This window comes from Copadichromis virginalis, linkage group LG10 (assembly GCF_057382275.1).
Source record: "Copadichromis virginalis isolate Kocher_CV1m ecotype Utaka linkage group LG10, C_Virginalis_male_GT1.1, whole genome shotgun sequence".
NCBI lineage: Eukaryota > Metazoa > Chordata > Actinopteri > Cichliformes > Cichlidae > Copadichromis > Copadichromis virginalis.
In genome coordinates, this window is record NC_140627.1 from 21,073,866 (window position 1) to 21,101,565 (window position 27,700).

Consider the following 27,700-nt stretch of genomic DNA (forward strand, 5'->3'; position numbering starts at 1 on the left):
TGATCAATACCACAGTGTCCTGAGAGGGCTTAGCTTGAAGTAGACATAAACAGCCTCTCGCCAAGGTTATTGATCACTGGCTCACTTATTGACAGGCTGTTAACTAGCTTTTTTTTGGCTGTGGCATTTTGAAACAGAGCATGATATTGGTTATAGATCGGTGACGGGATTCATCAATGTTTTCCTCAATGTCATTGCGTGTTGCCAGATCTGAGGACTGTCAGCAGTATGAACTGACTCATGAGGGACTCCAACAGTAGAGAAATTTCCAAAGTCATATCACCCAGCAGGCTGTTTCCTTTTATTGACCCAATATTTAAAATCACTACTCGAACATTTACTTTTTGAGGCAGATTTTATTGTTATTATTCTTATTCTATTATTCTTTGTGTGTGTGTGTGTGTGTGTGTGTGTGTGTGTGTGTGTGTGTGTGTGTGAAAGAGAGAAATCATTTTTGTAGTCAATACAAGTAAGACGGTTAGAAGACTTTGTGATGGCTTGTCAGATGTATTGTCAGATGTATTTTGGAGAGAAGGAGCCTGCTGTTCTTTGATAGCTGGAAGACAAAAGAGCTCATCTGTAGTTGACACTGTGCTGGGTGCACATATTAAAATGCATCAGTGACTCAACATAGCACCAAATAAAAGCAGGTTTTTTTAATCAATGTGAAACCACCTAATCCCAGAATTGTATCTCTGAAGGAACATAGAACAAAGTGGATCTGCTGCTTCTATACAGTGCTTTCCAGTAAGAGCTACCAAGCAGCTGCCTTCTCCTCCTAGCAGCCATTCAATTTTATACCTCCCACCACAGGGAATAGTTAACCTTATAAGGGCTTTGGTGGTGCTACACTTGTACAAGTAGTACCATGTCAGTATAGTTGAGGCCACCCCCAGCTGAGTGACTGTAACCCCCACAAACTCTGCCACAGAAAAGAAGAGGATTATCTGTTTGCTGGCTGATTTGGTTCAGAGCTTTATTGGTATATTCATGCTTTTTACCAATGAAGTCACAGGTCAGAGTAAACATGAGATGCTTTCAAACAGAGCAGAATAACTGGGGTGACTTATGAAGTCACGAGATAAATCCGATGGATCCCCAGACTGTTAAATGATTCATGCTTTAGATGTTTTTTATATTTTTTGCATGCTTTGTGTGAATCACTGGATATCTCAACTCTACTGCAACTCAACTATTCAAATAATTTAACTTGGTCAATCAGTGGTTTCCAGTCTTTCGTTGGGACCCATCATGAAGTCTCAATTATACAAACGTAAAAATTTCAGTGGCTTTACTTATGAGTTACTGCATATTAGGCATCATTTGTGCCATTTCATTTTCAAGGGGTCACTAATGCACTCCTCAAAAATAATAAAGGGAACTCTTGATCATCACAATATAACATGAAATCAGATAAACTTCATAAATCTGACCAGTCAGAAAGCATTTCACCTGCTTTAGTGCAGCTGAACGCGACAACAGGTGCACTGTTGTGCTCTCTTTTTATCCTTCCTGACCTCCTTTCTGTACTTCGGCTTCTTGCTGGTGTCCTTGTCAATTCTTTTAGCACCAGATGATGTCTGCTGCTCATTGAGATTGCACATGTAGTCCAGCTCCAGCACGTATTCATACGTGGTTTTATGAGAAGGTTTGCTGTGTCTCTCAGCACAGTCTCCAGAGTGACTGGGCGAAATGAGGAGTACTGAACGCAGCTGTGGTTTGAATAAGAACAGGAGGCCTGGCATTGCCAGAGCCCTACTAAATGACCTCTAGCGAGCAATTCATGTGCATGTTTCTGACCTAACTATTACAAACAGACTCCATGAGCATTGCATGAGATGCTGATGTTCTCTAATGGGATCTGTGCTCACAATCAAGCACAATGGAGCTCAGTTGGCATTCACCAAGGATATCCAGATGTCTGTGAAGAGAACAGCACCTCTAGTGGACCTGCCAGTTCTGGTCTTCTCTGGCAAATGCCAAGTGAGAGAGAGATTGGAAATTCTAGTTACTTTTAATAATTTATCAGCATCATACATCCGTGATAACAATAACACTCACCAGCCATTACACAAAGTACACCTGCCTGTTACTGGGTTGCACCGCTTTTGCCTTCAGGACTGACTTACTTTTTCATGGTATAGATTCAACAAGGTGCACGAAACATCCCTCAGACATTTTGGTCCATGTGGATTTCATGGCATCACACAGTTGTTGCAGATTTTTTGGCTGCACATCCACGATGTAAATCTCCTGTTTTACTACATAAGTTACTCTGTTGGATTTTGATCTGGGACTTGCGGAGGCCATTTAGACTCATTGTGACATTCCAGAAACCAGTTTGAGATGATTTGAGTTTTGAAGATGAGCACACTGAGGTCACAAAAAACATCCACATGGTCAGCAGCAATATTCAGGTTGGCTGTGGCGTTTAAATGATGCTGAGGTGGTACTAAGGGGTCCGAGAAAAGGCCCCACACACACCATAACGCCACCACCACCTGAATTGTGATGTAAAGATGTTTACATCACATTCTGACCCTGCCATCCAAATGCTGCAGCAGAAATCGGGCTCATTACCAGGAAAACATTTTCCAGTTTTATTATTGTCAATTTTGGTGTGAACTGTAGCCTTAGTTTCCTTTTCTTAGCTTACAGGAGCTGCACCTGGTGTGGTCTTCTGGTGCTGTAGCCCATCAGCTTCAAGGTTTGAGGTGCTGTGCGTTTTAAGACTATCCTCTGCATACTTTAGCTGTAACGAAAGGTTATTTCATCTACTGTTGCCTTCCTATCAGCTTGAAGGAATGTGGCAATTCTCCTCTGACCTCTGACATCAATAAGGCATTTTTTCCCAGAGAGCTGCCACTCACGGATATTTTATCTTTAAAATGCCAGTAGATCAGCAGCTTGTGAAAAACTCAGACCAGACTGGCACAACAACCATGCTGAATTCAGAGTCACTTAAATCACCTTTTTTCTTCTTTCTGATGCTCAGTTTGAGCTTCAGCAGGTTGCATTAAGGGGTACACAGGGTACCTAATGAGGTGACTCTGACTGTATATATAAATGACACAGCGATTCTCTCATCTGTAACTGGAAAGAAAATGTATTTTTTCATTGCACTCTGGTGTTAGTGTCAGTATTATCATTATTATTAAATAGTAATAATGTCATGTGATGTTAATTTCCTTTAACTAGCTCCTTCATTTCCTTTCCTCCAATGGGAGCCTCTTATTTTTCATCACAAATCTGCAAATTCCTGAACGTTTCAGTCAAGGTAATATGTTAGGAAGACCGCCCTTTTTGAATAAAAACAGATATTTTTGACTATTGTATTGGTCATGTATTGCTTAAAGAAGCAAATGTTATACAGAGCAGTTATTTGTTGTGTGGACAGAACTTTTCCTAGCTCCATTATCAAGAAAGCAGTACCCATGCTACACACACACACACACTGCATATACAGTACACGCACACAGCACGAGTTCAAATTCCAAAATTTAGATCACTTAAACCTGCTAATAACACACACACACACACGCACACAGTAACACATTTAATTTCTCAGCCACACACAGGTGGCTCAAATCTTTCTATGTCTGTTGTTCCAGTTCTTGTGCTGCCATCTGGCTACAAAACCAATGCCAGCTTCTGTGATACACACACACACACACACACACACACACACACACACACACACACACACACACACACACACACACAAATGTGTGTGTACTTGATGATACAATTTGTTAGGAAGCATTTTTGTCCCAGTTTTACCTTTTCTTTATCATGAAAACATTTTTAGATTCACAACCCTCTCTTTCCGTGTCTCTCCTGCTGTCACCAGCTTAACCTGCCAGCGTGGTGTTTGCTGTGATTGCATAATACTCTGAGACACAGCAGCATTAACTGTAATGTAATTGAATTGAGCAGAATACAGTAGAATTGTTGCTCAGAGTGCTGTACGGTCTGTTGAGCGCAATTTACTTTTATGGCAAAACAAAATTTAATGAGTCAGGCAGTGAATTTTAATCCTCCCACTGCTCTTTTCCTGTGCTGTCCTTTCATCACACAGATGTGGTACATGGACATGTGTGTCTGGGAGAAGTTAAAGAAAGGCCTTTTTCATTAAAATGGATTTGACTAGTTTCATAAGGATGACAGAGGTGTAATCTCACAAAGACCCCAGAGTGCACTGTTCTCTCTCCAGCAGTGTGTGTATCTTTGCTATTCTGCATGTATGTTGAGATTTGACATCATTCAGAGCTTTATTGACATATGCAAAAAGATTAAGTCAGAAAATGCAATGCAATGGTTTGCTGCCATCCAGGATTAGAAATGGAAAAAGTAAATATATAGGAAAGGGAAGGTAGTCAGGACTGAGGGAGATTGCACTACCTGAAGGCAACATTGTAGACATAGAGGACAGAACTTGGAATCCCACAGGCAAATGGGAAACATGAAGAGCTCGCTAGAAAAGCTGCAACCACCAAATACCTGCAGAGACTAAGACAAATCCTGTGGAGTCAGTCGAATGGGAAGAACAACCATCAACACCTATGCCCTGCTGCCCGTTAGATATCCTGTTGGGATAATCAGCTGATCAAAGGAGGAGATTGAAACCACTGATCAAGGCAAGAAAGCTGCTTTCCATGCATGGAAGTCCAGCACCCTGAGACTGTATGCTAAGTGGAAGGAAGTAGTTGGAGGACTAGTGATTGTCAGAACCACTATTATCAGGAAGATGACCACGACTGACCACTTGCTTAGTCAATACCACAGGCAGCAGAAATCTGAGAAAGAAGAGGAACCATCATGGAAGGACAGGTCCTTGCATGGCATGGACCACCTTTACATAGAAGAAGTGGCTGATATTGGGAAATCCTACCAGTAGCTAGATTGAAAGACAGCACAGAGGCATTAATCATGGCAGCAGAGGAACAAGCTCTGAGCACAAGATCCATAGAGGCTGCGGTCTACTACACCAGTCAAGACTCCGGGTACAGGCTGTGTAAAGATGCCCCTGAGACAATCCAGCACATAACAGCGGGTGCAAGATGCTAGCAGGCAGGGCATACATGAAACGCCATAACCAAGTGGCCGGCATAGTATAGAGGAACATCTGTGCTGAGTATAACCTGGAAGTCCCGAGGTCAAAATGTGAGACCCCCCTCCAGGATGATTGAGAATGACTGAGCTAAGATGCTGCGGGACTTCCAGATAAACTGGTGATGGCTAACCATTGATAATGGACATGGACATAGTAATGGTGGACAGACAGAAGAAGACAGATGATAGATGTTGTCTATGTGCCTTGCAATAATAATGGTTGTAAGTCAGGCTAATCTCCCTTGCAGACTAAGAGGCTTCTGAAGACATTGGGTACAAAGTCAATCTCTTCATGTTTTGTGAACATTCAATCAAGTGTGTACGCTGGTGTGTCTGTTCTATTACTGTAAATGTTTTTATTCATGTTTTCTGACTTACTGATCCAACAGGATTGGTTGCCATAGTGTTTGTGCACCATTTAACAAGAGTGTCATCTGAAGGCCACACTGACGTTTTTTTTTTTTGAGCGGTTGATGTTGGAAAGTAATTGTTGCCTTGTAGAACTGATTGCTTTCATCTTAACTCATGAGGCAAAACTGAGAAACTGTTTTCAAATTCATTAAGATTCATTGTTTTGCCATCCCTGTAACAACATGCTTGGCTGAAAAAGGCGTTTAAAACCTTGTCATTTTGAGGCTGTGGAGCAACTGGCTCAAAAAGATAACAAGTAACATGCTTTTTCATCCTTGCCTCTCTTCTTTTCTCTGCCAGCAGTTCAGTACCAGTCGAGCCTCTATGGAGGAAACAGCAGCAGCAGCTCTCCCGTCTCCAGCCGTGGAAATTCACCCATCGTGTGTGAGCGCTGTGGGGAGGTTTGTCGTGGGGAGGTGGTGCGTGTGAAGAACACACACTTTCACGTTAACTGCTTCACTTGCAAAGGTAAAAGAAAAAAAACTAATAAACCCACACACAAACATGCTTTATGTATGTATTTATTTTTTTGTTTTTTACATTACACACACATAAAAAACTCATTAAGTGTGCACCACAGTTATATCTGCTTCCGTACTCCACTCTTAGCCTTACATACAAAGGTTTAAATTCATTTGTTTTTCAGTCTTGGTCTAATGCATTTCATCCGCATCAATTTACATAGTTAAATATTAAATAATTACTCAGACAAGAAGGAACCAAGGCAGTTGAATAATTGCTAGCTTCTTCTTGCTCACTGAAATGGAGGCTGAACCACAACTTCACCGGGAACAGCCAGAAAAAATTAGAGACACCGATTTGGAAAATAGTTCTGTCTCCAGAGACAAAAATTATGTTGATGTAGGAAATATCATTTAGCACAGTGGAAAGATCGTTGGTCATTTAAACATATAAGGCATTGTACTTCTGTCCAGATTTTCCGGCCACATAACATGCATAATATATTTTAAATCACCCAGATGCACATGTAAAGAAAACCAGTATGCATAATTGTTCAAGGTCTGTTAAATAACTTTCCTCCTTTTTTCATGTTGTTCCAATTCTGGATACTCACGAAAAACCTGGTTAATTGGTCAGAAAATGAGACTGAAATATGTACAACTGTGTTTTTAGACAGACTGAGGTCCTGTGTAGAAAGTTATTTAAAAGACTGCAATGTTTTGAAGTCATTTAACATATATTTATAATAGAAAATGCCCCCAGTAAAAAAAAAAAAAAAACTAAAAGAAAACAATAGGTGACTTGATACTAAGAAATGCGTTTTTGTTTTTTATTTTATTGTCCTCTTATAGAATTTGATTCTTGCAAAATGTTTCAGAAAAAAATGGTCTAATGATAACGTCTACAAATGAACAAGGTTAATTAGTCACCTGACTGAGCATTCCTGAGAGTTCAGTCTCTCGGGGATGCTCGAAAAAGCACCAAAGTAAGAAAAAAAAGACAGAATGACTGATTGAATGACTGTGATCTTCAGGCCCTCAGGAGACACTGAAATAAACAGTTTGTAGCTGCAGCCATTAATGGAAAACTCCACCATGCAAAGAATCACATATCAACAAGTTCCAGAAGTGCCGATTTAAGGAGCGCTGCATCAATGCCATGCATAAAGTAAAATAAATAAAGGATTTCTAATTTACCCTAGCGGAAAATTAAATTATATCGATGTTAAGGAAGCGACTTTTTTGGAAAATACGCTTACCACACTTGCTTGCAGAGATAAAGCTTAGCTTTGCCTATTAGTTTCGCATAGCACAAAGACACAGTCTGGGTGAAACAGGTAGCATGGGTATGAATATTGCTGTTCTCCAAAAGAAAAACTGACCCTCTTGCAACTAAGGTTAGCAGTAAGGTAGTAACACATAGGCAAAAAATTGTATAAAGTGAGCAAATCTCCAAAAATAAATCCTAGCTGTAAGCAGTGGATGCAGGTGTAAAGAAGCAGAGGAAAGATTTAATCATTTAGATTTAGTGTGAGGCCCTGTTTTTAGTAACACAGCTATACGCTGTTTTAAAAACATGTTTATGCATGACAGTGTGCATTTGTGCATGTAGTTGTGCGTGCAAACCCGGAACTATATATGTCACTTGATGTCTCTGCATGGTTGAGCTCCACCAGCGAGCAGGTGGGACAGAAGGCACTAACACAGCTTTGCAGTCAGCAGCTAGCTTAGCAGTGCAGTCAGCAGGTTTTCAGCCCATAGTCAGACTCCAACCAGCTAACCTCCTTTCACGGGCCGGGACCTACACAGTCCCAAAGCATACTGCAAGACAACACAGTTTTCTCTGTTTGATCTGACAGAAGCATCGCATCAATGCACTCAGTCACAAAGCACAGAAGAAGAGGATTTTCTATTTTTTTTTTTCTTTTCTTTCATGGAACGCCATGTTTTATCTCACGCACCATTACTTACAGATGCAGATCTTAAAATAGCCTGAGGTGAAATGACTCTTTTGGTTGTTTGGATGAATAATTGATTATCTGCTCGATTGAAGCACTCACTCCTCCTGACGGGACATAAGCCAGATGTACTGACAGAAGTGTCCCGTTTGATATTAAAGTTCATATTATTATGGACAATTGATCTTGCAGAGTAAGCTTAATGACTTTTAGCTAATGGCACAGTCCATTAGTACTTCATCAGCAGAGGAGACGTCAGCTGATGGAGCAGACAAGAATCAAAACGTCAGCTTTTAGTACACAGATGTCTGGTTTTTCCACTCTTCTGCTTGTTATCTTCTTCTTGCTTCTGCTCTCCCGTGCTGTCGCTCTCTCGTCCCACCTTCTTTGTTTTTTAGATGTGAATGTCAGTGAGTTACAATGCATCTTTGGTAAACAGCTTGCCTGTTAACGTGACTATTCAGGAAATAACAGGGGTATTTTTAGGGAACAAAGACATTAGAGTGAGACGGATGAGGCAGCTACACTCTATTTTAGAGTGACTCCAATTGTTTTTTAATGTGTTGTGAAGTGACTAGTGGTGATGGTGGTATGCAATGAAATCAAGATCTTGGGCCTTTTTAATGACATATAAATTAAACGTATTGAAAACCTGGAACTATTTAATGACAGTTAATTATAAGTTTTCATTGAGTCAGAGAATAGAAATCTAGATCAGACTGGCAGTATAAGAAGTCTGTGATGTGATGCATGAAGAAAAGACCGTGCACGGTTTTTCTGACACTTTTAGTCGTGAAAATATTAACCAGTTTGTTTTATTGAAATGTCTCAACAAGTATTCAGTCAATTTTTGTGTAATTTGGTGACTTAGCAGCAATAACATCAAGGTATATTTTTTCTAGGACTTTATCAGTCTCTTACATGGTTGTGGAAGAATTTTGGACCACTTTTTCTACAAAGTTATTTTAGTTCATCGAGGCTTACAGGCATTCATTTATGTACAGCTCTCTTCAAGTCCCACCACAGGATATCATTTACCAACACCCAATTATTTTCTTTTTCTGTTGTAGATTTGCTACTGTGCTTGAGATCATTCTCATTTTGTATGGCCCAGTTTGGACCACGCTTTAGCTGTTGGACAGATGTCCTCATATTTGACTCTAGAATACTTTGGTACATGGTCGACTCAGTGACTGCAGGGTGTCCAGGTACGGTGGCTGTAAAACAAGCCCTACATCCTTATTCATCCACCGCCATGCTTAACAGTTAGTATGAGGTGTTTGTGCTGATATACTGTGTTCTCTGTGCATTATGGGCAAACATCTCCACGTTGGTCTCATTTGTCCAGTGGCCACTGGATGCAACTTAACCTAAGCTGTGCTGCCATGTTCTTTTTAGAGAGAAGAGGCTTCCTTCTGGTAACCCTTCCAAAAAAGACATAATTTCTCAGTTTTTTCTGATTGTACTATCATAAAATGTACCATTTGGTATGCTAACTGAGACCTGTAGAGTCTGTAGCTCTTGGGTTTTTTTCAGTTTTTCTAGCCATTGCACGGTCTGATCTTGGCATAAATTTGATGGAAACTCCACTCCTGGGAACACCAGGGCACTGTGTTAACACACCTGAATGCTACAGAACAGCAAACATCTGCTGTTATAGAGAGAGTCGTACCTGCTATGATCAGTTAATGAAGTGCATCTCATTAGCCGCACCTTCTGCTACTTACCCCCTTAATTCCTATGGAAGCAGTAAAGATGTACTTTTTTAGAGGACTGGTCAGAGCGTTGTATGTAACACTCTGTCCAGTATTTAACCTATTTTTATAAAATTAAGCTCACTACCGTGCAGAAGTAACTTCATCCCATGTGCAATTTAGAGCTGAAAGTTGTACCAAAAAAATGGCCTTGTACACATTCTAATATACTTGTCATCAATGTGAATTTTCATAAAGCAGATAAAAAAATGTGGCTGCACATAATGATTTCTCTGAAAATCTCTCATACAGCATTTCATTTAAAATCTGACTGACAAATGTTGACTATTCACAACCTCAGCGTCAAACAATACTGCCAAAATCCATGCTGTAGCACATAATTCTGCCTTTGTACAGTTAGACCACAGACTGATTAGACTCGTGCTTTTCCCTTTTCCCCTCATCAGTTTCTCTTTGATCCTTCTGTCCCGATCACACACTCATGCAAATCCAGACGCGCTACAGAAAAGGAAATCCATCTTAAATTGATGATGCTAATAGATGAGGGAAGACAGTGACGGGATGGCAGATGTGTGCTGGATGGACAGATCAATAGCCTCATTGATACCTCCCTAGAGTCCCCCCGCATCTTTCTCTACGTCCTCATCCCTTCACTTTGCTGTCTGCTTTCCTTTCTCCTCACATATGATGCTCTTTCTCTATTCAGCTTCCTCTAATCTCTCCCTCGACTCCCATCTTGCCCTTCTTCGTCTTCCTCTGTCTTGTCTGAGCCTTGTGTCTGAAATAATCCTCTCTCCTCGACATCTCTGCTTTTTCAGGCAAGAAAACTTCCCCATCTACATCATCTAAAACCTTCCAGCATCTCTTTTCTGGTAAATCTATTCGAACACTGGCAATAAGGAAAAGTGCTCGGAATTTTCCTTTGTATTGAAACAAGACAAGACAAGGCTTGTAATGTCTTCCCTCAAAGGCGGTGAAATATCGGCACGCACTAATTTATTTTGATAGATCATCCAGCTGCAGGTGCTTTGCCTTCTCAAATGAATTTAAAACAGACTCCTATGATTCTAGTGAAGCTTGCTGCCAAGGCTGACCCACTTTAAGATAAAACAAGTTTGTGTTTCACAAGTGAAACATACCAGGAGCAAGAGTCTGTGTATTTTATCACCATTAGTGTGTGCTCAGCCATACACAGTCATGGATGGCCTGGCTCTTTCTTCAGAACAGACTTCAAGGGCAAACTGTAAAGCATTAATCGCTGTATCAGCTCTGCTTTGCAGCACTTTTTTGTGGTTTTGAATGAACATTTGCTGACGTCCATGTGTGTTTCCATACATGCTTGTATTCTGTGTTTGTACGTGTAACTGAAAGCCAAATCACAAAGATGAGACAGTCCACACCACACCTCCAGGAGTTCCTTTTGTTTTGCATCTTCATTATATCTGTTATTATTAAATCTTATTCATTTTTCTTCTTTGAATCTTTCCTTCATTCACTCAATGCTTTACTTCAGGCTTCAAATAAAGAAATCATTACTTGCAGTCTTTCTGCCAATATCGCGTGTTTGTGGATAAATGCATTCACACCTGAAGCACTTCAGTCTAATAGGCTTTAAATCACTATTAACAGCTGTAAAAAGAAAAAGTACTTGGATACTTGAGTGCCTCTGACAAAGTGCAGCTGAACCTGTCACTTAAAGGGAGAATAAATAGAAGGCTGGGGAACAATTAAATCGATGAAGCAGGGCGTGAAAAAAGGGAATACAGTTTACAAAGCAAATTTATTTAATGGTTGATATTTAATTTATTTATCTGTGCTTTGGGAATAGTTTTTATTGTTTTCTTGAATAGCCCAGTCTCACGGCAGTTTTTGAAACAATCATAAAAAATACATTTTTTCATGTTTATGGGCACAAAGCAGGTAGGTGTGACCACCGCAATCAGGAAAACAAGTTTTGAAAGACGTGTCGTATTTTAACCCAAGCCGTGAAACTTTTTAAGCCTAAACACTTTTAACTGACAGTACTTTTAATGCCTAACCTTAACCAAGATACATATTGATAATGAAAAAACTGTGATATGTATGTAAGGTTAAGATGACTTACACCTCCAGCACCCCTCCTCCAACCTCCAAATTTTTTTCCTCAACTTTCCATAAGTACATATTCAATTCAATTCAATTCAATTCAATTTTATTTATATAGCGCCAAATCACAACATAAGTCGCCTCAAGGCGCTTCATAGATACAGAGAAAAACCCAACAATCATATGACCCCCTGTGAGCAAGCACTTTGGCAACAGTGGGAAGGAAAAACTCCCTTTTAACAGGAAGAAACCTCCGGCAGAACCAGGCTCAGGGAGGGGCGGTCATCTGCTGCGACCGGTTGGGGTGAGAGAAGGAAGACAGGATAAAAGACATGCTGTGGAAGAGAGACAGAGGTTAATAACAGATATGATTCAATGCAGAGAGGTCTGTTAATACATAGTGAGTGAGAAAGGTGACTGGAAAGGAAAAACTCAATGCATCATGGGAATCCCCCGGCAGCCTATGTCTATTGCAGCATAACTAAGGGAGGATTCAGGGTCACCTGGTCCAGCCCTAACTATATGCTTTAGCAAAAAGGAAAGTTTTAAGCCTAATCTTGAAAGTAGAGATAGTTTCTGTCTCCTGAATCCAATCTGGAAGCTGGTTCGTACATATCAGAGTGGACTCATGGAAAATCATGTCCTGGGCCTTAGGAGTTGTGTTGAAGATAAATAGATTACTTCTTGATATTTATAGACTGTTCTGCAGGCCTTGTGATTACAGGACAATTTTATAACCTCAATAGTGCCTTAATTTCATTGCTTTGCAAATCACAAATTAGGGTTATTAGTGAGACTTTGTTAGAGAAATTAGATTTCTATTGATTGTTATTTATGTCAAGTGAGAAGTCGTGCAAGTTAAAGTGGTTTCAAAAACTGCTCTCTACACATGGATTGAACTGCAGATGAATGAGCTAATTAAACAGAATTTATTCAAACCCCTCTCACTTCACTTGCTTTTCTTATTAAGAAACCAAAGTAATTAGTTAATGTGAAATATATTCATCTGTACCCCTATCAAAATAATCGTTTGTGGCTTACACTGCATATAGGACTCTCTGATATGTCAGGTTTTATTTAGCTCCTGGAGGAACTGGTTAATGCTGATTCAACACACAGAGCAGTCTAAATATTAAAAAAACAAAACAAAACAAAAAAACCCTCCTTCAGTTTGGGACAGCAGGTGAGGGTCACGGAGTGTCAGGGGTAAGGTCACATTGTCCTAAGGTCTTGTTTGACAGGGTATGGATAGAAGTGCCTGACAAGTCTCTGACCTATATGAACATTAAGGCTCAGTCAGCAAGTTCAAGTAGCAGTGGGAAGATTTGCTCCAACTGTCCATGAAAGAGTAAAATGTCATGTGACAGAGGGAGAATAATGGATGGTAGCAGGCCAGCACATGCTCATTTATATTCTGGGAGTTCACTGCTGTGACATTTTCGTCTTCTATTATAATTACACTGTAAATGTGTCAAATGAATTTTTTAGTTCAATGGAATTATTTGTGGTCAGGCATGCCCTTGTATTTTAAAAGACTACATATAGGGATGGGCCTTTTGTGGCAGTATCTGCGTACATTTTAAAGAAATGACTGCAAAGGAAAAAAAAGTTTTTATAAGATATGGTGAGCTACTGGATGATGTATCAGCCCTCCTTCCAGGTCTTGGGTCCTACTGTGTTCATTAAAGCCGTTGTCTTTTTAACGTGCTTTAATGCTTTGTATCTTCTTTTATGTGATGCAAACAAGCCCCTAAAAATAATCAGTGGTCAATGTCAGGCTCTCTGGCTTTTTATTAGCACTAGCATGCTAATAAAATGTGCAGCACTATGTGCAGCAGGTCTTTTAGCCCAGTTTTAAAAACTTTACAATGTAACTGTAGCCCAACGGCTCATGGTTCACCAGACTCAAAATATTTGAATGCTTCAGAAAACAATCATTTAAAGCTAACTAATATTTGAATGGGCACATGAAGCCTAGTCTGTTAAACTTTCCTAAAAGTCCTCTTCACATGGATTGGACCTGAAGTGGGTTTATATCAGTTTCACAAAAAAATAGCAAAGCATTGTGTAAAGATATGCCAGCAGCTGATATGTGCATAACATGCAAATATTAAACTGGATAAGCGTATTTACTATCTTAGTTTAGTTTGTTACTAAGCTAACAATTGCTAGTTATCACTGAACACAAAGCTGACATTATAACGATAAGTTTGTGTTTTAGTCATAAACCAAAGCAGTGGCTGAATGTGAGTATCATCAAAGGAGAATTGGTTAAATACCAGGTTCAAATAGTTCGACAATAAATACCTGTACAATACTCTACAATCACGCCTCGCCGGCTTAAAAGTCTGGATTTTGAGTTAAGGTTGTTGTTTTGTTGAGCTGGCAGCGGGAGAGATGCAGCTGTGCGTGTCCAGCAACCGTCATTAGTGAAATACAAATGATCAAAATGCCACTAGGTCTGTCGTGGATATTGTTGAAATGATATTTCAGTCTGGACCAGCAGTGGGATTACACCTACCTACTAACTGACTGCTTTTGCCATCCCTAGTAAGATAAAACTAATAAAAAGGTTTAAATATGTTTAAATTCACCAGTGAAAATTAAAATGACATAAATATTTGTTGAATGCTCTCTGGTGATCTTGATTATTTGAAAAATAAATATGAAAGGATATCAGCCTGTATAAAATTCATGCATTGATTTTTGTCAGCGAGAACAGCTTTTGGAAACTGGCCTACGATTTGAAATCCAAAAATAACAGAGAGGCCTCTGGAGAGGCCAAGTCTTAACAGCTCCCACTCTTCCCTGTTTCCTCTATATCTTAATAGCTTTCCATTGAGACAGTGATGAATGTGTGAACGTTATCTGCATGGTGAGAAATGATGGGATGTGTATTTGAGGCTGGTTGTGTGGCTGGCAGAGTTGGACCCAAACGCAGGACTGGGGAACACAAAGGAGAAAACTAAAAAGTGGCTTTATTAACTAAAACAAAGTACAAAACAACATGAGGAAAATCAAACTTTCAACTTAACTGGGAAAACGTGCTGCAGAAGACACAACCATGATGGATGATGTAAAAGAGAGCAAAGGGAGATTCAGACAATATAGATGCACCAGGTAATGAGGGAAATGGGAAACACCAGGGAACACAGCTGAACACAATCACAGTAACGAGACAAGGGGTGCCAAAACCAAACACAACACACAGGAGACGAGGGATCATTAAAATAAAAAAAGAAGTAATAAACACTAATGCCAGGACTAAGACGCCAACTTGACACAGTGACTGGAGATAAACAAACATGGCGACATGACTGACTGGGGAGACACAAAGGGAACATAAAAGATGATAACTAAAGATTACATAACCTAATGAGGAACAGAGACTGGAAACAAAAGGAAACCAACATAAAAAAAAATAAACCTCGAACCACAATAATCGATATTAAAACTCAGAGGCACCAGGAATATAGAACATGAACAAAGGACTCAAACACAAAACTCATTTTAACCTAGAATGAACCTAAAGACCTACAGAAGCGCAGAACTATAATACAAAAATGATCAAAAATGAGAAAAATCCCAAAACATCCTAAAATCTCAAAACCATGACAGGTTGACTTGCTTGGCTTGACAATATTTACCTTTTATATGTCACATAAAAATGGCCTTTTGTTTTGACATGCAGTATGTGAGTACAATGAGTTCGAGAATGAGTGCTTCAGTAACTGTAACTCTTCCTCTGTGAACTGCTTTAGTCTCAGCCCGACTGATAAAGGTCAGGCTGGCATTTCAAAGTTGTACAACAGCCGCTTTGCCAGAGGAGAAAAGAACCACCCACCCCCACCCAAAGAACGCTTAATACAGTATTGTTATCTTTTTTCCTACACTACAAAAGTTTACTTCAGAATCTTCAGGCTAAATAATAAGTAACGAAATACTTAGTACATAAGACAGACTGTTAGCCTTCACTGTGAAGAGTTACAAAAAAGTCTATCACAGTGTGAGCTTTGTGCTTTAATTCGGGTCAGAGAGAAATTAGAACCTTACTGTAAAAGTCATCAGTTTAAATGCAGCAGTCAGTGTGTTGTCTTTACTTTGGGATCCTATTTGTCAGACACTTCATTTAAAATATTGTCATTTATTTCTAAAGCACTGAATGAATAAGGATTGAATAAACTTCTCATAGTTCTCTGTAGTGTTTACTATTATTCCACTCTTTTTTATGGTCAGCAGTCCACAAATGATTATTGGCATTATTGTAATAAAATGTATATTGAACAGCAATACCATATAAATCTAACTTTTAAGGTGTTATAAGGTAATTGTAAAGCGAGTTGGATCCTTTTCAAAACCCTTTAAATATATTTAAATGAAAATTCCTGAGTTTGGCTGCAGGCTCATATTGTTACTTAATGTTGCTTTACCATATTTATGATGTCTTCAGCTTTCCTATACAGTTCTATACATCTCTCTCACTCCTTCTCTCTATCTGTCTGAGCCTCTTAACACACTGGCTCTGTTGGGTTTAGAGCCATTAGCTTAATTAGAGACTAGACGTTCAATTCACTGTCCGATATCTTGATCCGTTGGCTGCCTTTCAGTCGTCTAACCTAAAGTACGTAAAGGTTTCATCATACTGCCTCTGTGGATAATGCAGCGTATCCTGGGCAAGTCCGTTACAAATTATCTGTCAGTGACAGACGTGCAGAGGTGAAAGCATAGCAGTAATTTGATTCTTTTTAGATACTTTCATGGGAAAATATCTTTACACTGGTTCCACTACGTAAGAATTTTTGGTTAATATAAGCCATTGGCTGACACATATTGTAATAAATACTATAAAGCACAACTGATGGCAGATGAGGGACTCAGCTCCCTCCAGCTGGAGCAAATAGCTGTTCAGTTCCTTTTAAAACACCTGATCAACCAGCTGAGCAGAGGCCGCCTAACAAAATAACAAAATTCCATATATAGTATATAAAACACAACACGTGCAAGCTAAAAGCAATACAAATTAGGATCAGGGTTCTGTAGATGCTGTACCGTCTGTTGCAGGACTTCTTGTTCTTCTTGTCCCTGAAGATAGTTCTGTGTGTTTCCTACTCAGTGTTTGGAGTCGCTGTTCTCCATGCACAATGTGAGGCCAGTCAGAAGCCTCCCTAATGGTATTACATAATCAGTGAGACTCCAAACATTTGAAGTGGCTGAAACTTTATTGCACCTTCATTTGGATGGACAAGCATAACATACTGTATGAGTTAAGACACGATGGTCGCTGGTCTAATCCCTAAAAGCAGATTAGAGTATTAACCCTTCTGAGCTCAGAAAGGACAACAGCTCGTACTGTACTAATCTACACCCACAAACAGTACACGCGCGCGCGCACACACACACACACACACACGCACGCACTCACACAGAATATTAATTGTGACTTTAAATCAGCCGGTGAAACCTTTATGTGGATAAGTGGATTAATACTGTTGATTGTGTCAAAGAAGGCTGTCAATTAAAGTTTCTTAATTACTTCAGCAGCTTGTGGAACATCATACATACTGATCACATACATATTTGACCAACTCGACACCCTGTTCTTTTATTGGTCATGACAGTTTGCCCTCAATAACATGACTACCATGAGCAACCTTGCCACATTGTAACTATACATCCTTTTTTTTGCTTCTGTTTATGAGAAATGAAGTTCTGTGTCTCTGTTTAGTGTGCGGCTGTGACTTGGTGCATGCGGGTTTCTTCCACCATTCTGGTGAGTACATCTGTACAAAGGACTACCAGCGGCTCTATGGGACCCAGTGTGACAGCTGTAACCAGTACATCACCGGAGAGGTGGTGTCTGCCCTGGGGAGAACGTACCACCCAGACTGCTTTGTCTGCAGCATCTGCAAGTAAAGAATGAGTGTTTCTTCATGTAGACCTAAATGTTGGCAGGCAGATAGTCAAACAGACAGACTGATTGAGTCAGGCAGTCAAAGTAATAAAAAGTTATTTGGACTCGCATTCATCTTGTAAATCTATACTTGGTAGTAGTCTGTCTGAGATCAGTAATAAATTCAGACGAAGGGATCAGACAAAAAAAAAGAAAGAATAAAATCCAGTTTAATAATCACAGTGGGGATTGTCAGCAGATTTATGGATCATGACATAAAAGTATTATTTAACCAGGGGGATTATCTTACTCTAACCTTAAAGAAGTGCTGTGATTCCATAAGTACAACTTAAACATGACGATCAACAAGTAGATATTGTGAGCAAAATGAACTACGCAGAAAATTAACAGACTTACTCTGCGTGAATGTTTTCTGTCATAACACAGAGATGCAAACCTTTCAAAAAAAAAAAAAGATTGATTAAAAACATAATTGCAAGATGTTTGTGTTGAAATTCTGCTCCACATAAAAATGATCCCTGGCCTGAGTGTAGTGGTTTACATGTTTGCTTGCCAAGTGAAAAGATGCTGCTTCATTTCCAGCCGGAGGCACAGATCCCCTTTGGGGTTGTGTCATGAAGGGCATCTGGTGTAAAGCTCAGCCAAATTAAACCTGCAGAGCCGCCTGCTGTGGTGACCCCTTGTGGCAAGGCAGCATTTTTTTAAAAGTAAGACATCGTAGTTGTTTCTCACACGACTTTAGAAGAGGCCTGCTTAGATTACTGTGTACGAGTAAGCTGTGTGTTAAAATGTTCTTGGTTTCTTAAGAACAGCTCCTGTGTCTGCCTCACGGGCTCTGTGCTCGCCTCTGCTTTTACCCTGAAATATTATCCCATACCTCACTGGGTATGAAGCGTTATTCATTTTAACTGTTACGCACTGAGAATCTGACAAAGATTTCCAGAGCTGAGAGCAACATTTAATCCTCGCAACTTTGACATCAGCCTGGAGATCTCGTTTTATTCTTTGCTACATTCAAACTGCAGAAATACTCCTCTGACACTGCCGATGGTCGTTTTTGACAGTATTTATGTTATTAAAAATGTCCCAGTGTAAAAAAGAATTTGCTAAATGTTCGTTTTCAATGCTGGGAAAGTTTTCATGTATAATGTAAGGGTAGCAGAAATAATGGCAAATATTGTGTGAAACTTCTGCTAAAGAAACTTGGAATTACCTGCACCAATACTACTTACGTACATCGATACTGTTCAACTTGGGAGTACAAGCAAATTGGAATTTCGTGTGTTTTCTGATTGGGTAAACTGTGAATTATCTATCACCCTATCTGCATTCTGCATGGCATTACTGAAATGGTTTTTTTATGCGTGCTTTCCCAGAAGCCCATTTCCAATTGGAGACAGAGTGACCTTCTGTGGGAAAAAGTGTGTGTGTCAGCAGTGTTCACTTTCTCTAAACAGCGACAAGCCCGTCAAGGTCCACGGACCAAGCTGTAAGAAACAAACACGCACACACACACAAATGAAAATATACGCTCACTGATGTGTACAACACCATACACAGCAACAACATATCTCACATTTTCTTCACTAGACAAAGGATAAGCCAACACACATTATCCAGTTCTTCAAAAGCTGTGCAGGTATTACTTTGTAATAATTATTTTTCTATGAATATTTCAAGGAAATGCATGGTGTTTTAAATAGAATATACTCAACTCAAAGGTTCATTTACTAGCCTGTAGAATATGCAAAATGTCATGTTTGATACTCCAACAAATTAAAGAAATGGAAGAAATAAATATGTGTCCAGCTTTGAGTATTTAAGTTTGTGTGTGTAACTAAATCCCATCAAGTCCCATTCATCAAACCTAACACAAGCAGAAGAAGATTCAGAAGAAGAAGAAGATTTTTTTAAAAAGCTATTAGCTATGGTTTTTCCCTGCCTAATGATATTTAACTGACTCATATCTTTGTGATTCATCCAGCATGTAAGACTGTTTGTTCCCCTACAAATGAACACCTAGAGTTGCACAGTCCACCTGCTGAATGCTGCAAAAACACAGCATCTTTGTAGGTGTGTAGCTGCAGGGAGATACTTCCAAACACACCCACAAACACAGAAGGTGGCCTGCTGCTTCAGGTAGTCCTGGTAGCTCCATCTGGCAGAGACAGTGTGACTGTCACGACAGGAGAGAGGGATGAGGAAGAGAGGAGGAGGAGGTAGAGAAGTGATGAGAGGTTGGCAGAGCAGAAAGGCAAGGACATAAAAGGGGAGTGATAAATGCATAAATGCTCAAAGTGTTCCTGCCTGTTCCTATCGTACATGTGTGCCTTCTCATTACCGCGCTTCCTGCTTTTCCTCTCCCCTCTCCTCCCCTCCCCTCCAGACTGTGCCGGCTGTGGTGAGGAGATCAAACAGGGTCAGTCTCTGCTGGCTTTGGAGAGACAGTGGCACGTCAGTTGTTTTAAATGCCGAACATGCGGCTGCGCCCTCACTGGAGAGTACATCAGCAAGTAGGTGGCTTGATCCTTCCTATCTCAAGTCAGTCATAGGTGTGCTTGGGCAAATATCAAACGTTTCTTCAAGCAATCCACATCAAAAGCCACTGCACAGAATCTGCCTCCTGTATCCAGACTTTTAATTCTGAAACTACCGTACTAGAAAATTGCACGTTTAAAACATTTGTCATCAAGTTGTGGAAAGGTTGAGGTTTTTTACTCATTTTTCTACTATTTACTATCAAAATTAAATTGAAATGTTGCACTTGCTTTGTAAATCTTTACAGGATGAATAGTTGTGGAGTAAACTGTGAGCTTTTTGTCTTTCTCACTGTTTCTCACTGTTCAGAGATGGGATACCTTACTGTGAGACTGACTACCACAGTCAGTTTGGGATCAGGTGTGAGAGCTGTAACAGGTACATAAGTGGCAAAGTACTTGAGGTGAGTGCATTTTTCTGTTGTGTATGTGTGCTTTTGGGAATATGCGTGCATGCTTAAAGACAGCTGGGAACGACAGTGGGAATGTGCGTGTTCTGTGCTTGTCAGTGTGAGCTGGTCTATAAAAAGCTGCAAAAAAATGCAGCTGTCCCTCTTTAAATGAAGTGCTGACTGATGACGAAGCAGCTTTGGAAACCCGACAAAGCAACACTTCCCCATCTCCTTCACACTATTCATCTTTTTTTTTCCCTGTTTCTTATCATGCCTCTCCTCCTTCTTCACTCTGCATTGTTTTTCTGTTTCTTATCACCACTCTGTTCCCGTTTTCTCATCTGTACCATTTGCTTTTGCCATTTTGTGTCTGATTTTCCTTTCCTTTCCTTTCCTGCAGGCTGGAGGAAAACATTACCACCCCAGCTGTGCGAGATGTGCCCGCTGTCACATGATGTTCCTAGAAGGAGAAGAAATGTACCTGACAGGTAATCAGGATATTGTGTGTTAACTAGCAAAATAAGTTTCCCTTGTATGAAGTGGAAGAAAATTCCACTATCAACCTGAACTTGGATAAAACAAAGCTTAACATTTAATAATAATTATAACTTCTGAATATAAAAGTCTGAATATATTTGTTAGGAAATCAATTTAGTCTGAATTTATGTCTCCATAGTCACAAATGTGCTTCTGCATTTGTACAGTTAACAGGCATAAAAATAGACTTCTAGCTTCAATTGAATTAGTACCCTGCAAGTATCCAGATGGCCTCTGTGTGATTCTGCATCTGTGGAAGTGTGTGTGTGTGTGTGTGTGTGTGTGTGTGTGTGTGTGTGTTGGTATTACTAATGTTGTGGGGACATTAACATGTTTACTCATATTTTGAGGACAAGCTTCCCTTATGGCAAATACTTATAATAATTTAATGACTTCTAGGTAAGTGTATATGTATGTGTATGTTTACACCTGTGGTGGACACAGACATAAGACTAAGATTTAGATCTTGGTACTTGGCTAAAATGTCCTCAGTTCCAACTAATGTACCATGCGTCATTTCCTGAAACCTCTGCAAAGGACTGCATGAGAAGGATTTGGGGGTTTATGTCTGAGTGTGTGTGTATGTGTATATATTAAAAAAAGACCAGGAATGTCAGTGAAAAATACCTTGACCTAATAAAAGATTGCGGTAACAGCCATTATATAGGTTATTGATCTCAAGTATAACACTTGTGGTAAATACACAGAAACCCACACATCCCCCTCCTCTGTCACACAGAGAGGTTGGAGTCAATTACCTGTCAGCCTTCACCTCCTCCACTGTTTCCATTACTCTCAGCTGTCACTGACAGAATTATCCTAAATGATGTTACCATCACCAGGTTTTAAATTGAATCATCCAGGAAATGTTGTTTTATAAATCAGATAACAATGACTAAAGTTAATGAGTTCAATCATGGAGATACATGAAGATAAAGAAAACTCTTGTTGTGTATATATATATATGATGAATTTAGTTTGAGTCCCACATATTCAAAGAGCATGCAGCATTTATATCATGATAATACTGCTAAGTATGAATTAAAATTGGCAGATTTCTTATACCTGACAGGTGTGTTCATTTGTCATAGAACAAAGAGTTTTTATACAGTCTGACAGAGAACAGCAGGAAGATTTCCTGAAGCGTTATTTATGGTAATTGGGTTGAATCAGTCAGAGGGATAAGGAGCTCTGCTTCCTTAGTAGTGTGGAGTGGAGGGAGTTGTGATGGGTTGTCCATAATGGAGAGCAGTTTGTTCAGTGACCTCCTGTCCCTCACTGACTCAAACGGCTCCAAACTCTGGCCAGTGATGGTTCCAGCCTTGTGAATCAATTTGTTAATCCTACTCGCATCTCTGGTGCTGATGCTGCCCTGCCTAGCAGACAACAGCAAAGAAGAAAAACAAATAACAAACAGGGAGTGAAACATTATAAAAAAAAATCAAAAATACAGAAAATATGTACAAAAACTTAACAAATAACAAACTAAGTGTACTGAAAGGCATACTATGAAGAACATATGGGAAAAACATGGGTGCACTGCACACAGAAAGAACTGAGGTTAAACAGAGGCTAAATACACAAGTGGAACCTAATTGGTGAAAACAATTAGGAAAAAGCAGCAAATCACAGCAGTGAGTAAAGACAAGAAGCAAACCAACTGGACACATGAGAAAGGAGACTGCTGAATAAAACAGGAAGTGACCAAAGGAGCACACACAGACCCGGAGTGGGTGGCTGGAACACACACCAAGAAAATACAAGATGAAAACAGATATTATAAAATAGTGCAAGTGATAAAAAATTTAAAAAAAAGTAGGACAGGACAAGAAAAAAAATTGTGAACACTTGGCTTAATGGAGGGAAATTTAAATTTAATATTAAGTTGCTGTACCGTAACATGTGGCCGACAGGCACAGTGTCAGAGTTGCCACACAGGGTGGCACCTCCTGTTTCAGCTCATTGTCATTCTGCTGCTCTACCTCTCAAAGCCACCAGTAAAACTAAGCATTTGCATATAGTACTTGAAGACCACATATGTGAGCTTTTTAATCTATACCTGTAAGCGTGTACATTATATTCTTTATAGATGTGTTTGAGACTAATATGTGTGTCTGTGTGCTGAGCTCCTGTAAACTGCCCCAAGGTTACATTCACTCCTTTTGATTACTTTAGACATGTAGGAGGCCCGAGCAATCACCCACGTGAGGCACACTCAATTACGACACACACACGTACACCCACTCGTACATGCACACACAAACTCGAAATCCATCTCATGACACATGTCTAGAATAAGAAGTGGTTTGTGTGTGCAAGTGCATACAAAAACTGGTTTGTGTGGTGGTAGGGATTAGGAATGGGAATTAATGAGAATTTAGAGATTCCAATTCCATTATTTGATCCCTTATCGATTCTCTTATTGATTGTCATGAGGTTCTCATTGGCTCAGTTTCAAGAGTCACCATCATTGCTAAGCAGCAGTAAAGAAAATACATTCATGCAAATTAATTGCATGCTGTGGGTCAAATGTTTGCTGAGGTATTTGCCCTCTTTGCTTTGATCAGTGTTGGAGTCGTCACTCAAAAAAGTCATTATTACACATATTACACGGGACATTCTTCTTTCAAGTAATGTGGTACATTACTTGATTACTCCCAGGAAAAAGTAATTTGTGATCCTACTCGTTATATTAATTTCATAACAATATGTAAAAATATAAAAACCCCACACACACAAACACAAATTCCCAGTGAGAACACAGATCTCTAAGATCTTTCTCTTAGTAGAATCCAAAGCTAGCTGCAACAAAGCAAAGATGAAAACCAGCACAAAAAAGCAATCGCCTTCCGCTTTAGAAACGTGAACAGATAGAAACGGAGGCTGCAGCCTGTTTGCTCCTCTGCTTGTTACCTGTTGAAGTTCAGGGTCTGGCTGCTGAGGTCGGTATTGACTGAGCTTTCACTCTGGGTTCTTGGCTAGCTTAGCATTAGCATGCTCTCTCGGTGGATGCTTGCAAAGAACCAAAGTTATGTTAGCAGCATAAAGCAGTTGTTTCTGTCCAGGATTTTCCACTTTGCCATTTATCTCGTCCTTTTGTGCAATAAAAAGTTCATATCCACGCTCTAGACTGCGTCACTATTTTCCTCCTCTTACACGTGAACTGAAATCAGCTGATTGTAATTAGAGTTCAAGAACTGTTTTATGAACTAAAAATGGATGCTAGCATCTTCAAAACGGTTAAAGGATTGAATTGCTGTTATGGTTTTCCTTTCCCTTCATTCTCAACAACATTCTCAACAAAAACTTGGATTTAATGTTAGTTAATTTCCTTTCTTTAAAAATTAGCAGCAGACCATGGTGTTTTTGTTTTTTTGTGTTTCGTTTAAATGGCGAATTACATTTTCCCTTCAGGTTTGGGGCCGCTGCTTAAAAGACGTCTTTTAATTCATTTTATCATCATTACATAAATATAATGGTGGTAAAAGAAAGCACATCTTTTAGAAGCGGTACTGTAACCGGAAGGTCGCCGGTTCGATCCCCGAGCTCTCTGTCCTCGTCGTTGTGTCCTTGGACAAGATACTTTACCCTACCGCCTACTGGTGTTGGCCAGAGGGGCCGATGGCGCGCTATGGCAGCCTCGCTTCTGTCAGTCTGCCCCAGGGAAGCTGTGGCTACAACTGTAGCTTGCCTCCACCAGTGTGTGAATGTGAGAGTGAATGAATAGTGGTATTGTAAAGCGCTTTGGGTGCCTTGAAAAGCGCTGTATAAATCCAATCCATTATTATTATTACAGCCAATCAATGCTCAGTGATCACAGCTGAGTGATAAGCGATGCCAAAGAGAATCATTTTTGTTTGGCAGAATCAGTTTTTGTTTGAATGAAATGTTCCTTTCCAAGTAGAAACTGATGATTAACCACATATATTTACTCTTTACTCGGCGTAGTCTCAGTTTCAAAAGACATACAGTATGCACTTCATGTGCTCAGTGTGTACACACTTTGTATTGGCAGCATGGCTCAGCAATAAGGAAAATTTTCTGAATATTTAAATATCTTTTTATAGACTACACTTAGAATTTCAAATGGTACAAATATATAAATGTTATTACTACTTCCCTGGGTTTCACACTGGTTGCCTTCGCCTCATATTTTTGAATAGAGTTAAGATCAGATGGCCAGTTTGTTCCACTGATTACCCTTATTTTGCATAAAGTCTGTACAAAGACAGCAGAGCCTTCATTCCTACATCCCACATCTGCATGTAAGAAAAAAAAAACCCCAAATATCTCAGGTTACTTTATAATGGCACTATTGTTAAAAGAAAAAATAAATAGGCATGCAGCTAGTTTTCTCAGAGTTTATTTTGCACTGTGTTTGAGACTGAATTCTTTTTCACTGCACAATTTAAATTCTCCTCATCCTGTAGAAAAAGGATTTCAAGTCCAAGGCCACACATCTGTTCGACAGCAGAGTTAAAGACCGTGGGTGGGACGGGGGTGCACTGAATCACCACGCATGGTTCCTGTCTACACTATTGATTTTGTGTGGGTGTTTGTGTGAGAGCGGTGTGTGTACTTATTGGGCGTGCATAGCCTCCTGCTTTGTGTGTGTGTGTGTGTGCGTGTGCGTGTGCGTGTGTGTGTATGTGTGTTGCAGATTTATGGTGTTGATGGTGGTTGTATATTAGAGTCATGATCAACTAACTGAGTTCTTTTTGCTGGCCTGCACCGCCCCAGGGCTCAAGAAAAATGATACATAGGCAACGTGTGTGTGTACACATGCATTTATTTGTGTGTGTGTGTGTGTGTGTGCGCGCGCGCGTGCGTGCGTGTGCTCAGGGTGGATATATTACTGTCATTATCAGATCTACATGGATATAACATCCTGACATTAGTGGTCGATTGTTATAAGAGCTACGAGATCTCATTCATTGCCTCTTTCCTCTCTTGCGCTGTAGTTCACCCTGCTCTTCTTTGTTTACTGTTGCTCATTCTTCTCTCTTTTCCCCTTAATTACTTCACTTCTTTTTCATTCACAAAATTCTTTTGCCATAACTGTTAAAGCACAATTATGCCAACACAGTCAAAAAAATATAAACAACAACACGATTATAATGTCGCATCCTGGAATATTTGATGTAATATTTTTGCGCTTTAACACTTGTTTTACTTTCTCTTTTCTGTTTAAAAAGGATGGTACAATCATGCCGGCTTCCTTAATGGAACAATTTTGAAACGTACTTAGTTTTTTTTTTAGTCTACAATGTAATATAAGCAATGAGAAGTATTCACAGAAGCACAGCATGAAAACATGATAGCAAAACTAAAGAAAAAGTACTGAATGTATTTTTTATAATCAAGTACAGCGATAGAAGTTTCCATATGGTTGATGATAAATCAGCTGGCTAAATCATTGCTATAGAATACAAGAAGACCCAAGTTTAAGCAAAGTAAGGCTTCTACTTCAATATTAATAACTTTGTGGACATTATTAGAAACATACAACATGCAGTTCAGCATTATTCACTTGTTCATTCTTTTCAGTTCCATTCTTGTTATTTGTGCAATACTGTTTATTGTGTCTTATTTGCTAATATCTGTTGCATTTTAGGCAAAACCACAACAAGGAGGTAGAGAGGCAGGTTGCAAATAGTAACTTTATTGACCATAAAGTTGTTAGCAAAACACAATGCAGAGCGTTAGCAGCAAATTCCAAGTCTAAGTCGTTTTATAAAAGCTGAAAGAAGACACAGGATAAAAGCTTGATAAAATGACAGACTGAGAAGTCATACATGCTAAAGACCCACCAGGTGGAAATGGCTAGTATAAGGTTCATATAGACTAAATTAGACAATAAGGATAGTGGGAAATGAGCAAAGGCAGGAAATAGAGCTACATGAGGGACAGGCCTTCAAAATAAAATAGGGAGTCACTAAAAGATGACATGGCAAAAACAACAAAATTTGGGGATCACGTGTCTTAAATTGTTTTCACACATTCAGAATGTCACTAAACATTAATGACAGGTGAAGATGATGACATGAATAAGAGTTGGCCAAACTAAAAAGATGAGTTACTGTGAGAAAAACATCTGTTTAATTATGGTTGGGATATTTCAGTTTAGACAAAGGAGTGGACAGAATTTTTATTTTTCCCTCTTGATATTTATCTGTGTAGGAAACTACAAGAGCTACATCCTCTCTTATCAGTTTAGATAAACTGCCTACACACACACACACACACACACACACACACACACACACACACACACACACACACACACACACACACACACACACAGTGTCTCATGTGTGTGTGTGTGTGTGTGTGTGTGCCTTTGATTGATGTTGATGCACTTGAGAAAAGCTGATCTGCTCTTCATAGGATCCCATAAAACTGTATGGCTGCTGCCCACACGCAATAAACAAAGTAAACTGAGATAAAATCCCATGTGTGTATGTGCAGGTTCAGAGGTTTGGCACCCCATGTGTAAAGAAGCAGCTCGGCTGGAGAGGAAACTGAGGGTGAGTGTTACTCAAAATACCTGCAAGCCCCTGCTCTTCCTCTCTGTTTCTGTT

The 27,700-nt window shown here is 39.6% G+C and overlaps 1 protein-coding gene across 4 annotated transcripts in view; it reads left to right on the plus strand.

The window, feature by feature from the left end:
* Positions 1 to 27,700, plus strand: part of LOC146700420 (actin-binding LIM protein 3-like) — a 54,322-nt gene that overhangs the window by 435 nt on the left and 26,187 nt on the right. For all 4 annotated transcript variants that reach the window (XM_085470612.1, XM_085470608.1, XM_085470610.1 and 1 more), the window contains 7 exons: positions 5,824 to 5,991; positions 17,468 to 17,651; positions 19,030 to 19,142; positions 20,040 to 20,166; positions 20,501 to 20,594; positions 20,983 to 21,070; positions 27,588 to 27,646. In XM_085470612.1, coding sequence (XP_085326738.1) covers positions 5,824 to 5,991; positions 17,468 to 17,651; positions 19,030 to 19,142; positions 20,040 to 20,166; positions 20,501 to 20,594; positions 20,983 to 21,070; positions 27,588 to 27,646 — 833 coding nt within the window. The remainder of the gene's footprint in view (positions 1 to 5,823; positions 5,992 to 17,467; positions 17,652 to 19,029; positions 19,143 to 20,039; positions 20,167 to 20,500; positions 20,595 to 20,982; positions 21,071 to 27,587; positions 27,647 to 27,700) is intronic.